This window comes from Lissotriton vulgaris, chromosome 10 (genome assembly GCF_964263255.1).
Source record: "Lissotriton vulgaris chromosome 10, aLisVul1.2, whole genome shotgun sequence".
In the NCBI taxonomy this organism is placed as follows: Eukaryota; Metazoa; Chordata; class Amphibia; order Caudata; family Salamandridae; genus Lissotriton; species Lissotriton vulgaris.
Genome location: NC_141698.1, coordinates 963,162,494 through 963,175,522, shown reverse-complemented (window position 1 = coordinate 963,175,522; position 13,029 = coordinate 963,162,494). Strand labels below are relative to the sequence as shown.

The 13,029-nt window shown below is 40.2% G+C and overlaps 1 protein-coding gene across 3 annotated transcripts in view; it reads left to right on the top strand.

Annotated features, from left to right (window-relative positions):
* DGKB (diacylglycerol kinase beta) overlaps positions 1-13,029 on the top strand; it is a 1,765,597-nt gene that overhangs the window by 589,265 nt on the left and 1,163,303 nt on the right. For 2 of the 3 annotated variants that reach the window (XM_086941961.1, XM_086941962.1), the window contains one exon: positions 11,528-11,644. The exons of the other annotated variant lie outside the window; for it this stretch is intronic. In XM_086941961.1, the coding sequence (XP_086798087.1) occupies positions 11,528-11,644 (117 nt within the window). The remainder of the gene's footprint in view (positions 1-11,527; positions 11,645-13,029) is intronic. 3 annotated transcript variants of the gene reach the window in all.

Genomic DNA, 13,029 nt, shown 5'->3' with positions numbered 1-13,029 from the left:
GTGCACCTGGAGGGTCTGTCTTGAATCCTCAGAGGCATGCGCTGCTGATTGAGCCTTGCTTCTTCACCTAAACTCAGGACTACCAGAGTGACTCCAAGGGCTAGTTACCTGGCTTCCTGTACAGAGCCTCGTGGACAGACAAGGCTCCCACCATCTTGAACCCACACCTGAATCCAACCTAAGAGAGTACTAACCCCCTAGTGATGCCCCTCAACTTCTGGAACCTTGGAGGTATTGTTAAATGAGTTCAGATAGTCAGAATCCTAAAATTCGGTGTTGGAATATTTTTGGCTAAAAACTGCTCCAAGATCCAAAGGAGAACTCTGTCTCACAGAACATTTTCTGCAAATGCTCTTCTATGCCTGAAGGTAAGTGCCAACTTGGCATGATCCACTTTTTATATCCATCCCGTGCCCCATTGCGGTCGTCATATTCTTCGGCTTTGACTCAGTCTTGGGCAACTAGATGTCCACGTTGGGGCTTTGATGTTTTAGGCACTAGTTTTCACATTAAGCTATAAAAACCTATAACTCCAGTCCTACTGATTAGAATTTTTGGTGTCAAAAATATTTTTTTAATTTACACTATTTTTTATTTGGTGTAGGAATTTTCTTGTGTTTCTGTTTGAACTTTATTACTGTGTGTGTGCTGCATGAACATTTTACACATTGCTTTTAGTGCCAAAGCCACCAGAGGGTTAAGAACAGGTTAATTTAGTGATGTTTGTGGTGAACCCAGAGAGGTATTGTCGCTGTCCCTTGAACAGGGGTCACCCCCTTCAACCAACAACTTAATTTCTGACACCACTGATATGAAAGGCTTGTAATTGTAATTACATTTAAATGGCTTGTTATTGTTCTTGAGATTTATTTTATTTCAGGTTAATGATTTAAAACTCCTGCTAGCTATTCCAGCACAATTTCACACATGCACATCCCTTCCTATCTTGAAATGCCCAAAAGTAACCCTTGGTCGCCATACATTGGACTTGTGTAACTTATGGTAGATTAGCAGGAAACTGCCATAAGTTTAATTAAAAAAATTATACAATGGTAGATAAAAACATTAATTACTAAACAATACTGGACACACTAGAGAAAATCAAGATACATGCACTTTGGAGAGACAGAATCATGGTGGAGATTTATTTTATGTTCAACTTGCATAACTGTTTTAGAAATGCTATTGATAGACTTCTGTTTCGATAGAAGATCAATAGCCAAGCTCAACTCGGGGTCCCTGCACCTAGGGTTTAAATGTGTCCCCAATCTCATTTACTTGGTGGAAAGTTAAGTAAGTACTTGGTGTAAATGTACTTCCTTATTATGAAAATATGATTCAGGAGACTGTGCTTCTCTCTTCCCAGACCGGGATGGTACACAGTCAGGCTGCCAGTACCACGCCCACACCTTTGCACCATTATGCCGAGCTGTCTGGGTCTTGTCTACAACAGGCTTGTCACTGGAAGGCCAGCTACCCAGTACAGAATACCATGATTAGACTAACTTTTAAAGTTTTCCTACTTTTGGATGCTTGCTGTACTGTAAAGCACGTATCCGAAATCAGAAGAGATTGGAGAAATGAAAACATGCAAGAGTCCAAAATGCTGTATTTGTTTATGCATAGCCGTATTTATTTAATAGATAGGCTAATTTGTCAAAAACCATTGATGATTGCAGAAGAAAGCCCATGTATCACTGGTGGAATGCCCCCTTGATGCCAATTAAAAAAGCAACCCTAAGTGCTGCTTTTTTTATTTTTTTATTTTCTAAACATATTTTATTAAATTTCTGGTCATGTTCAATTCAGTTTGTCATTATGCAGTGTGTCAACATGTTCCCAGTTCGTATTTTCATACACGAGATTAACATATAGCATCCGATGTATCAGTCAAACAATTCCCCTGATATTTGTTATGCATGGATTCTCCTCATTTTAACAGCCCTAAGTGCTGCTTTGAGTTACTTTCAGACGAAGTTCTAGCGCAAAACAAGTTTTGTGCTGAAATGTAAAGTTCAAATAAACATTTTGTGCCCATTTGCAGCACTTTTGAAATGCAAAATAGGGGCAAAACTTTGTAAACGTACCCCATGGTGTCTTAAATTACCACTCCCAGTTACTCGTTTTTTGTTTGATATGGCCTCTTTTCTTGAGTCTACACTAGGTCAGAAATAGGTGGTTATGTCATACTACTTTTAATACACTTCTACCCACATTAATTTTCCCAGTACTGTTGTATAGAGAAAAATCTACTGATGGGAACAAAGAGAGGAGGTGTCAATTTATCTGGCAACATTTTACTTAAACGCAGGTGAGCCATGTTCAGCGTGAGGTGGGTTTTCTGCAGCGTGCATTTGAGAGTGGTCTACAAATCTACTCTTTCTCACAGCCACGCGTTCTCTACACGTAGAAACAACTTACCGAATGTATTGGTCTATTGGCATTTGCATTTCTAATTCCGTGTACGATATGGGCAGTAAATTTCATGCGATGCTACAAACGCGGGGAATTTCGTTTAGCTTTTGGCTGGGCAATATAATTCTTAAGTCGCTTAATAAATGTCAGCTACATTTTATTGCTCTCCTAATTCAGTAACATTTTAATTAATTCACTCTGATTGACTAAATGTACATTGTGGCTCGTATTCTAATGAGGCCACGTTTAGAGGAAAGGTTTTGTATAATTCGGCTATCCTGTGGGTAATGATGTCCTAATTATATGGTGGGAAAAAGAGTCTATAACTCAGGCCTGATATTGTTCATTGTGGCCAATTAACAATTATATGCACATAATGGAGGCTCATCACGAGGTTGACTGGCAGCCAATTTAGACATCTTTAGCTGAATTGAATTCTAGCCTAACGCGAGCACAGACCTTCACCATAACAAGCCTAGGAATGTAGCTGGCATGGGATCAGTGAAACTCTAGATGTAAGCGTTGAGGGGTACAAATAGCTTTAATTAGATATGTCTCAAAATAATACCTTCCTAGTTTTTTGGAGAGCGAGTTGGTTCTGGAATACTGTTGTATGCTGTTTGCTGGGTCTGGTGGCTTAGTGGACTAAGGCATTCCCTGTAGGGGCCTGTGTTCAACCTCATGGTCACAGGTTCAAATCCTGGCGGGTCCACACAGCCTTTCATCCATGTGAGGTCGATAAAATGAGTACTATTGAGTTGGGTAACAATAAACATCTGGGGCCTCATTTATGAGAAATGACGCATCGCTGCGTGAAAGCAGCGATGCGTCACTTCTCAGTGCGCACTCCTTGCGACATTCCTGATGCGTCATATTTAATGTACGCGCTTCATGTCGCAAGGAGTTACAGATACGTCAGTATTTCTGACGTATCTGTAAGCGCAAAAATGACGCATTGCTGGAGTGTGTCACAAAAGTGACGCAACTCCAGCAATGTGTCCTTTCACATGGGGCAAGCCCCATGTGAAAGGGCCTGCGTCAGTCTTACGCCTGCTGTGAGGCAGGCGCAAGATTTTGACGCAACGGCGTCCTAAAAGTGACGCAGTGAAATCTCATAGATTTCACTGCGTCACTTCTACGACCCTTCCTTGCGTCAATACGCCCCCCTTGCATACATTATACCTGGCGCAGGTATAATGTGGCGCAGAGGTTTACAAAGTGACGCATCTACCTAGATGCGTCACTTTATAAATATGACGCAACAAATCACATTTTTTACGCCACTGGTGCGACACAAAAAGTGACGCACCGGCGGCGTAAAAGTGACGCAAGGGCTCATAAATGAGGCCCCCGTTATTCAGCGCCTTGAGACCCTAGCTTGGGTTATACATGCACTTTACAAATACACATGTCATGTTATATGCACCTCTGGCAGGTCTAGAGTATTTAAAATGTTAACAAGGGGATGGATGACATAATAAGTGTAGGAAAGACTGGAGGACTCGAGGAGTTGTCAGTAGCAGGAGTTTATTAGAAGCACGTCTTAACAAGTCAGTGCATCAGTTCAGAATGCCGTAGTTCTAAATAAGTGTATAGCTCTGTCTGTTGAGATATCAAGACAAGTGCAATAATAGATGATATTTATAGCATCTTGAGAGTTTCAATAAACAAAGAAAATACCATCATCTTAAAACTATAGTTTACATTATAATGCACTCAATGTACTGGGAATAGTATGCAAAAGCATTTAGCTATATTCCCTGTGCATTTTTTAAGGTACATTTGTTGGAAAGGGTTGGGCATTTAGGTCCACGATTTACAAAATGATGTCTTGGGTTGTGCCACTTCTATGGTGGAGCCTGAAGCAAAATCCAATGTGGCCTTTTCGAAGCCATGCAAAGTCGACATGCATGGTTTAGTAAATCCAAAGTAGCACAACACTGCGCATAGCGCTTCTTTGCTTCACTTTGCATCAGTAAGGCGTTACGAGGGTGGTGCATGGACGTTCCCAGGCATTCACACGTATTTTTAAAATAATCCAGATTTACAAAGACTTGTAAACTTGGATGTGTGCTAAAATTGTGCGCCCAACCGACAGAGGCATAAATATTAGAAATATCTTTATTTTACCTTGATACTTCATCTTTCGATGATTGATGCATTCTTCACACATATAGAAAGAAGACATTGTCTCTCAAAAAATGTTTTGTGCAGGGAAATATCCCTTACTGTACAAAAACAACCCTGCCTGTAATACAGGCACCTCTGCAGAATGGCACATAGGTGCCTGCATTGGCTCTAGGCAGCTCATAGTGATCCAGCACTAGGAGAGAGCAGAAGTGAACCATATGTTAGTAGATATGGTAAAGTTCAGCTCTCTGCCGTTGATGCAAAGCAGCAAGAAGCCTAGCTCCATTGCATGAAATATTAGTAAATGTGCCCATATTTAATACATTAACTGTAAATCTGTATAGCATTACACTCTCCATAATGTAAAAAAATATAGATATTATGTTCCATAGCATTCTTGTAAGCATGATCAGTCAACTGACTATCAATTATTAAAACAACGGCTGAATTATGATACAATGAAAAGAAAATGAGTCACTAGTGTTAATGCTTTTATATCCTATTTGGATATCACACGTTTACATTTCTCAAAATTCAAAATGTCTTACATTTTTCTGGTTTTGACAAAGTGCTGCTTGCCATGAACAGCAATCTTGATAAATGACAGTGATTGTGGATGTAATGTTTTCTTCCTTCTGTTTTATCTGTCCAGATGGTCTGATCTCTCAGGATTACAAGACACCTGTAGATTCAAAAGGATCTTCAGTGCAATAAAAACATTCAAAACACAAATGAAATCAGACATTGTTGTGGTATCTAATAGAGCTTATGTTTCTTTGTTGATCTTAAGCACTCATGGGAATCAGAACTGCAAAGGTCAAAGGTGTACATTGATTTCAGCTTTTAGCAGTTCTTTAAAAATTTCTTCTGACACTGGTTTCCCATTTTCTTTGCGTTTGTACCATTGCGTTTTCGACCTCTTATGTTTCTATTGTCCTTCTGTCACGCATCATACAATATATAACTGCAGTAAGTTTGCTTACAACCCTCTTCCTTTTCTGCTAATGTGGAAAGTCTAAATATATGTCTGGGGCCCTGGTTTTCAATTGGTCAATGTTTTTCAATTGGTCAGTGTTTTCCAACCTCTGTTCAGACCCTATTTGGGCAGGAGTCACAAAACCGAGTTGGGTGCTATTTACTACACCCTGTAAAACGTGAGTACATTAAATACCTCACCCTTTTTAGGTCTCGCCTAGGCAGCACGCTTGCGCTGTCTCTTCGAGACATCTAGTAATCTCTATGCGAGGGGAAACTCCTCCTATTACTTGGTAATTTATCGCCGCATGCCATTAGTTAAGTTTTTTTGTGTTAGTGGACTTATTATTGGTTTTTCACCCGATACGTAACTTCCGGTTATTCCGGAAGCAGCTAGCCTAACTACAGTCTCCTTACGCTTACACAGCATATTTAAAATAGTGCACATTAACATGCACACACTACCTTACATAACGATGATACGTATATGCAGCACGAAATTCCACAAAATCATCGACAAACCCAATAGACCTAACCCGTTGTAAGTATGATGTTCCTTGTAACATCATATATCTTGATGCAATCACAGAAATCCTGAATTAAAAGTCGGGCAGCACACTATGCAAAGCACCGACTTTTAGGTTCAGTGATTTAAGCCACGCCTTTCATCATATTAGCCACGCCCCTTCTAGTTTTTAGTGTACAGAATGCTAGCAAACAGCACTACTATGCGCGGCGCAGTGGGTGCAACATCTTAGAAGTGCAGGAATATCCAGTGTGCACAGTGTCACCGGCATTTACTTACTTGGAATTGCTTAGGATTGTGTCTGTGCAGCTGCAGTGCCAGGGGCTCCAGTTCGCTTACACCCAACATGTGTGACCTGCATCTTGAGCCCTGCAAGGTGCTAAGATTCCTGCGTCAGTCTGCACCTCGCCTTGTCCCGGGTTCTTTACTCCCTCCTCCTCTGGGGCCTCGCAGCTTTCAGCCCGCACCGGAGCTGGACTGTAGTGCACTGGAGCTGGCACTAGGATGTACAGACTGCCTGTCCCTGACTCCCAAATAAGATCAGCCTGACATATCACACAGGGTGGGAGGTCATAAACCTCATGCAAGGAGCTGACACGGGCCACTCACACAGCCCGCCCCCTTTTACGAGAACCTTTCCTCTCACTACCACCACCTCCAGCACCCCTCCCTCAAGGCACTTTCCTCTCTTCAGCAACCCTCTTCACAACAGCACTCTTTTCTAGGGCCCCCCGACACCTACTGTCACTTCCGTGGAGCGTCTCTTCTGGCGCCCAATTCTAATACCTTCATACAGCAGCAAATCTTACCAAGCATCCCTCCTCCTAGCAACGCCCCTCTATCTCCAGATACCCAATCCTATCACCAGACCCCATCTTCTCCAGCACTTTCTACTTACCACTAACCCCTTTCCCACAGAAACCGCCCTCTCACCAGCACTCCCCTTCCCCAAGTATTGCTTACCTCAGCCCTCCTCTGCTGATCACCCCCTCCTCTCCCAGCAGCTCTCCCCACAGTAGCACTGTTTCCAAACCTGCAAACTCAAAAAAAAAACATTTGCAATGCAATAGTACTTGCATTTACACGAGTTTAAGCTATTGGCATTGTCAATGATAATGCCTTTTATTTATGTTTTAAAAACGAAGACAGAAATAAAAGGCATTGTCATTTGCAATGTCAATAGCTCAACCATGCGTAAATGCGAGACCTATTGCATTGCAATTGCTTGTTTAAATTTCAATTGGTCAAACCTGCCAGAATTTAACAGGAGAAGAGTATACAGTATTTACCATAACATATTCATGTGGGTGTGTTATTCTCCCCAAAAACAGAAAAGGTGCTATTTATCACACATGATAAGTAACATACCCCACTGTGTTGTCATTTATCAGAAGTGATAAATAGCACCTGTTCCCCGGCCAACAGGGAATCAGGGCCTGATGACCTTGAGAGTCACACTGCCTAAATGTATGAAGTACCTTTAGTCCATCAAAAATATTTCAAATGAAACTTAAATTATATGAGTAATCTTGATTGCTAACAATAATCATAGAATTCACATTGTAAGCTCTCAGTAAAACACACATATAAATATTAGTTTTGACATTTTCTGATGTTAGAGTTTGAGGTCTTCTTATTTATTTCTGCCAGGTATGCACTCCTGAGATTATTCCATAACCTACCAATCAGGTAGGTTCTTGCACCCCACACAGAGAGTTATGCACTCATACCCTCCACGTTCTGTGCGCCTCTACTGACTTCCTACCTACATGACGTACATGGCATAATGCACACACATGTATCGTCTGCGGTTCTTTAAGAGTAAGCAGCCATGCTTGATGCAGCTGGAGTATCTGAGCCACATTGAAGGTCAGATTTATGAAAGGATTGCGTAATATGGGACACCAATCTTTGAAACTGGCACATGCTGAGAGTGTCAATTTAGCAGTTTTTTCCCGATCAGTGACATCAAAGATTGCATAGTTCCTGGTCTGTCAAGCCACATACATGATTATGGCTCTGGTATGCCTTATTATTTTTTATCAGAAAATGTTTTTGCTTTTATTCTAACTCCTGAGCTTTACTTCCGTTATTTTACACATTTAAGGCCTTATTATGAGTTTTGGCAGTCCTGGAGTGGGTTGCACACCACCACTTTGCTCCAGGACCACAGAAACTCACCACTGCCCACCTGCCGGATTACAAGTAATTTTGCAGCCTGGCAGGTGGGCACTGTGTAAGTCCCATGGCGGTGCTGTTTAAAATCTCATTGTGAGCCATAAACAGCATTGCTGTGGGACCACCAGTGCATGTGCCTGCACGGGAAGGAATGCATTATCTTGTGCATTTCTTCCCATGCAGTAACTGGGGGTGCAAAACTACAGGGGAGCACGAACCGTGCCCCCCTGCTTGTACCCCTGTGCACAGAGGCACAAGAGAGCTCCCTCTGTTGTTGCCTCACCGCCACCCTTTTCATGGAAAGGGTGGCAGTGAAGCAATTCAAAATATGCAGCTGAGGCATATTTTGTCCTTGAACCACTGCCATACCGCCGCAGTATCCCTGATCCATGGTGGTAACAGTTGGTCTGTGGCAGTTCAACTACCAGACTTATAATACAGTTGGTGGTCCTTCAGTGTGGCAGTGGTTGGACTGCTGCCGTGACAATGGCAGTCCCAGGGTCTGCATTAGTCGTATTAAGGCCCTCAATGTACAACTGCATATTTTCATTATACATGGGCAGATTGTCTATAGAATGGTCAAAAATTTTGACTGGATATAAAGGGAGACTAGGCTCCATGATGTTTAAGGTTTTGTAGAGTTCTAATCAAAAAAGAGTGTTTGAGGGCTTTTATGAGGTCCAGAGTACGTGCCCAATCAAGATCAAAGCAAACAAGGATATGCAGTTCCTATCAGTAGAGAATGGGAGCGAGAGGTCCCAGAAAGATGATAGGTTGTCCTCTAAAAAGGAAGGGAAAGGAGAATACTGTAGTGCAGTTCCTATATTCTCAATACGCTCTGCGCATTGCAATAGTATATCCTATAGATTAGATGTAGGACTGAGGTCGACTACCTCTCTATCGAATATACTAAACTTAATAGTGAGTGCCAGCTAGCTCAGAGGTCACTAGAAACTTTCTTGAAATCACAAGAAGGGATTCATTTCTGACAACCGCATAAACATGACAAATTTGTTTCCCAAGAATAAGAAATATATCTCTCAGAGTCGTAGAAACAATAGATAAGTATTTCACTCAGTCAATCGTGCATGCTTCGTTTCAAAAGAGTTGTAGAGAAATAGAGAGACGGGTGTTTTCAATAAATAGGTTTATTGAACAGCCTTCTTTCTCATACAAGAAAAGTGAACTGCTACAATCTTTATGCAGACTGCAAAGTATAATGCATACAGCGGGAATAGTATTATAAAATAATCCTGCAAAAGCATTGTATGGTTTCTAAGCCATATAAAAATACATACATACATAAGTATAAAGGCTAAAAATAATCAACTGGTGCTTCTAAAATACACCTATCTCAATGTACCTAGCCTATGTCTAGTAAGCGGGAAGAATTAAGTATTGTGTATCATAGGTTTAGTTTTTCTTTGCCAAGAATCTACCAAAGGTTTCTCTAGGTTCTAATCAGCTCCATACCTTAGTTTAGAATGAAGGAGGTCTGGTATCTCTGTCTTGGTACTCGATTTCCCAACACCCCGCAAGGGGAGCTTGGAAACACTGGAGCTGGATTCTCGGCAGGAGAAAGGCAGCCTCTTGATCAATGCCTCAGCTGGAGAGTCAGCTTCCTTCTGCACTTGCTGCAGCAAGCTGCGTTGGGCAAGTAGATAGTCAAACTGCTCCGAACCACTGTAATTTGCCATAGCAAGTAAAGGCCTATTTATACATTGGAGGTGTTTAGGAATGCCATAGCTTGACGTAAAGTCGGGCATATGAACATCAGGAAAGAACCCCTAGGAAATAGTTGTTTTTTGCAAAGTACATAAGTTCTTGGCAAAATCAATATTCAGGCAAGGGGAAGTTCTCTAACTGCTTAAGCCGATTTTCCAAGAAATCGTTGTGACGTTTGGTACGGGTGGAAGTAGCCATGCCTGTATTTGGGTAGCATGGGCTATGCTTAAATACGGGATTGATGTATATGCCTATATAAGGGCAATGTGAATTGCACCTATATAAGGGCATAAACCAGGAAAATTCACTCGGAGCTCTAAACGCCACACAACAATCCCTCCTTTTGGAATTAGGGCCCTCACACACCCGGCCTGCTTGGTGTCATGCTTCATCATAAGGCATGCTTCTCATCTGGTCGGCGCTGCAATACCTGACAGGCTCCCTATGAAGGGGCTCTTTGGCTGAGATCTTTTATTCCTTGCCATTTGGTGCCATGGGTGTGAGGGGCCTAAAAGTGTAGACATGTTTATTGTGAAGGTCAATAGACTGTGCAAATTAAAACAGGAAATGGAAGGTCAGGCAGAACCCTGACTTCCAACCTGTTTAAAAAGTGGAGTGGCGAGTATTATTTCAGGATGTTCCAGGAATTCTCTCTTGGAACTTTGTGACTCCCACAGAAATCATAATTTGACTTCAAATACAGGTGGATGTCTATAGGAGTAGAATTCCATCTGGTTCAATGGGCTTAGTAAATTTGTCCTCATATCTAGAAACTGTTGAGTACTTTGCTTGCATTGTAAATATTATATTTTTACTGAAAGAATGGAACAGCAACACAATGTACTTTGCAGCAGCCTATTTGAATTTCATGACCAGTTGGAGACACCAGCTGACAATTAATTTAAGGATGAATTGATGTTGATATGTAGGCTTTTTTTAGGATTTCCAAAAACAATTTATATCTGTTTTAGTTTTATGTTAATGCTAATGCTATCTGGCATTGCTTTTCTTTTCATAATTAGAATATTGTATTACAAGCATTCTGTATTTCTTTGGGCTTCTTAGTCCGAAAATACTTTGTTTCTTTAATGGGTGCAATAATTGATTGATGGATAATCCCTGTCATTGATCATTTCATTTCTATGCAGACCTATGTATGCAGTACTGTACATAAATCATTTTAAGCTTCAGTATTTGTTATGTGTGAAATATGTGTGAGATATATACATATGAATTATTTGTAACACATTGCTCCCTTTATTACACTATGTTTTCCCTCAAAATATTAGATAATGATTCATTTCATTCTTAATAGATATGGTGTAACGATAATCACAAAGTGTCTTTTATGCTTTTAGCTCTAGATAGAACTATATGTACAAATACATAGAACAAATGTTCTACCTAGTAAGTTCTATGCTTGATAATTTATAGCTCATAGCTATGCTAATACAGCACAATGTTTGTTTTCCAGAATAATAAATAATGAAACATTGAGTGACAAATAATTTCTATCTATTAATACCTTGCAAATCGTTTTTGGCCACTATTTTGATTCTTTGGTTTTAAATCCTTAAGGAGAGACAATCCACTTTAAAAAGAGAAAAGAACTGCCCTCAGCAACAGAACACACAAGGGGATCGTATAAAAATGCAAAGAGCAAATTCTGTCACCGTGGATGGACAAGGTCTTCAGGTTTGAGAATTTATATGACATTTTAATGAATGGCAAATATCAGGCTCCAACAGTTCATATAAGGCTAACTTGTTTTTTAAAAGGGAGTGATTTGAAATGTTTCTAAATATCAAAGAACTATACAAATATGTTATTATAGAACTGTTTTGACGAACGGTAACACATCAATTCTTCTACTGCACATAGTTTTTGCTGCTCTCAATAACTTTATGGTAAGGGACTAGATGGATTCACTTGGTCACATGCTACTGATGAATTTTCTTCCCATAGCTAGTTGAAAGCCAGTTTCAAAGAATCTGCAATTTCCCATCGCTATTTTGCCTTACTTTGAATGGTAGTAGGTTTGGTGGAAGTAGCTTTCACTGCTATCAGGATATTTTCATTGGATATATCATCGAGTCTGAAAATTATACCGGAGGCAAAAAGTGATGGAGCAAATGCTTTGAATGATGGTTAGTGCCACAATATGGCTACAGATATGAGCAAAAATACACCCAGTTAAACATACACAAATAACAATTAAGTCAGTACATTTCCTAAGGCAGTAGCAAAAATAAATCTATGCTATAGGAAATGTAGGGAGTATTACGGTTTTTGACTTATAGTTTTCTTCCACTAAACATGTGTGCCTTTAAGGAACAATCTCATTTGTGAAGAGAAAGGCAACTGATGATTGCTATTTTAGTGAGCACTGTATTTTCTTTGATTTCACCCAGTTCTGGCAAAAAAATTCCATCTTCTGTATTTTCACTTGGATTGATTTGGAATGGACTTGTGGCCGTGGGTGTCACGTGTCATTTGTTGAAACCTTGTAAGGAGTTCCTGAATTTACATATCATCATTGTCATGATGTGGCGAGCCACAGTATTTCATTGTTTGATGTGGTACTTGGCAGCCTCACATTTTTCAACAATTCCTTTGGACTGAAACAATAGTTGCCATGTCCACTGTATTAGCTAAGAACAAATATCTCCATTACAGCCATGTATTCGATTTTTTTTTATAGTGAATCACTTTTAAAGTATAAAGTAGGGCCTTCCAATTTTGTATGTAAGTATAGGGGGGGATTGTTGGATCAGTTTTGTTGAAGAAAGAATGTAATATTTTCAAGACGGACCCTTTGATGTGTACACCTTCAGTTTTTATGATTTTTGCAATTAGTGTTTGTCTTTGTGTTTCATAATATCATTGACGGTAAATGAGGCATTTCTCAAGCTTATAAAGCTATGTTTAGTTATATGATACAAGCAAGATGAAGATACACTTAGGGCCTGATTCACAAAGGTAAACTGAAACTTTTGTGTACGTTTACAATTGTTTGCTATTCATAATGGGATTTATGAGTAGTATATATACTAGTGCGGATTCTCCGCACATAAAAAGAT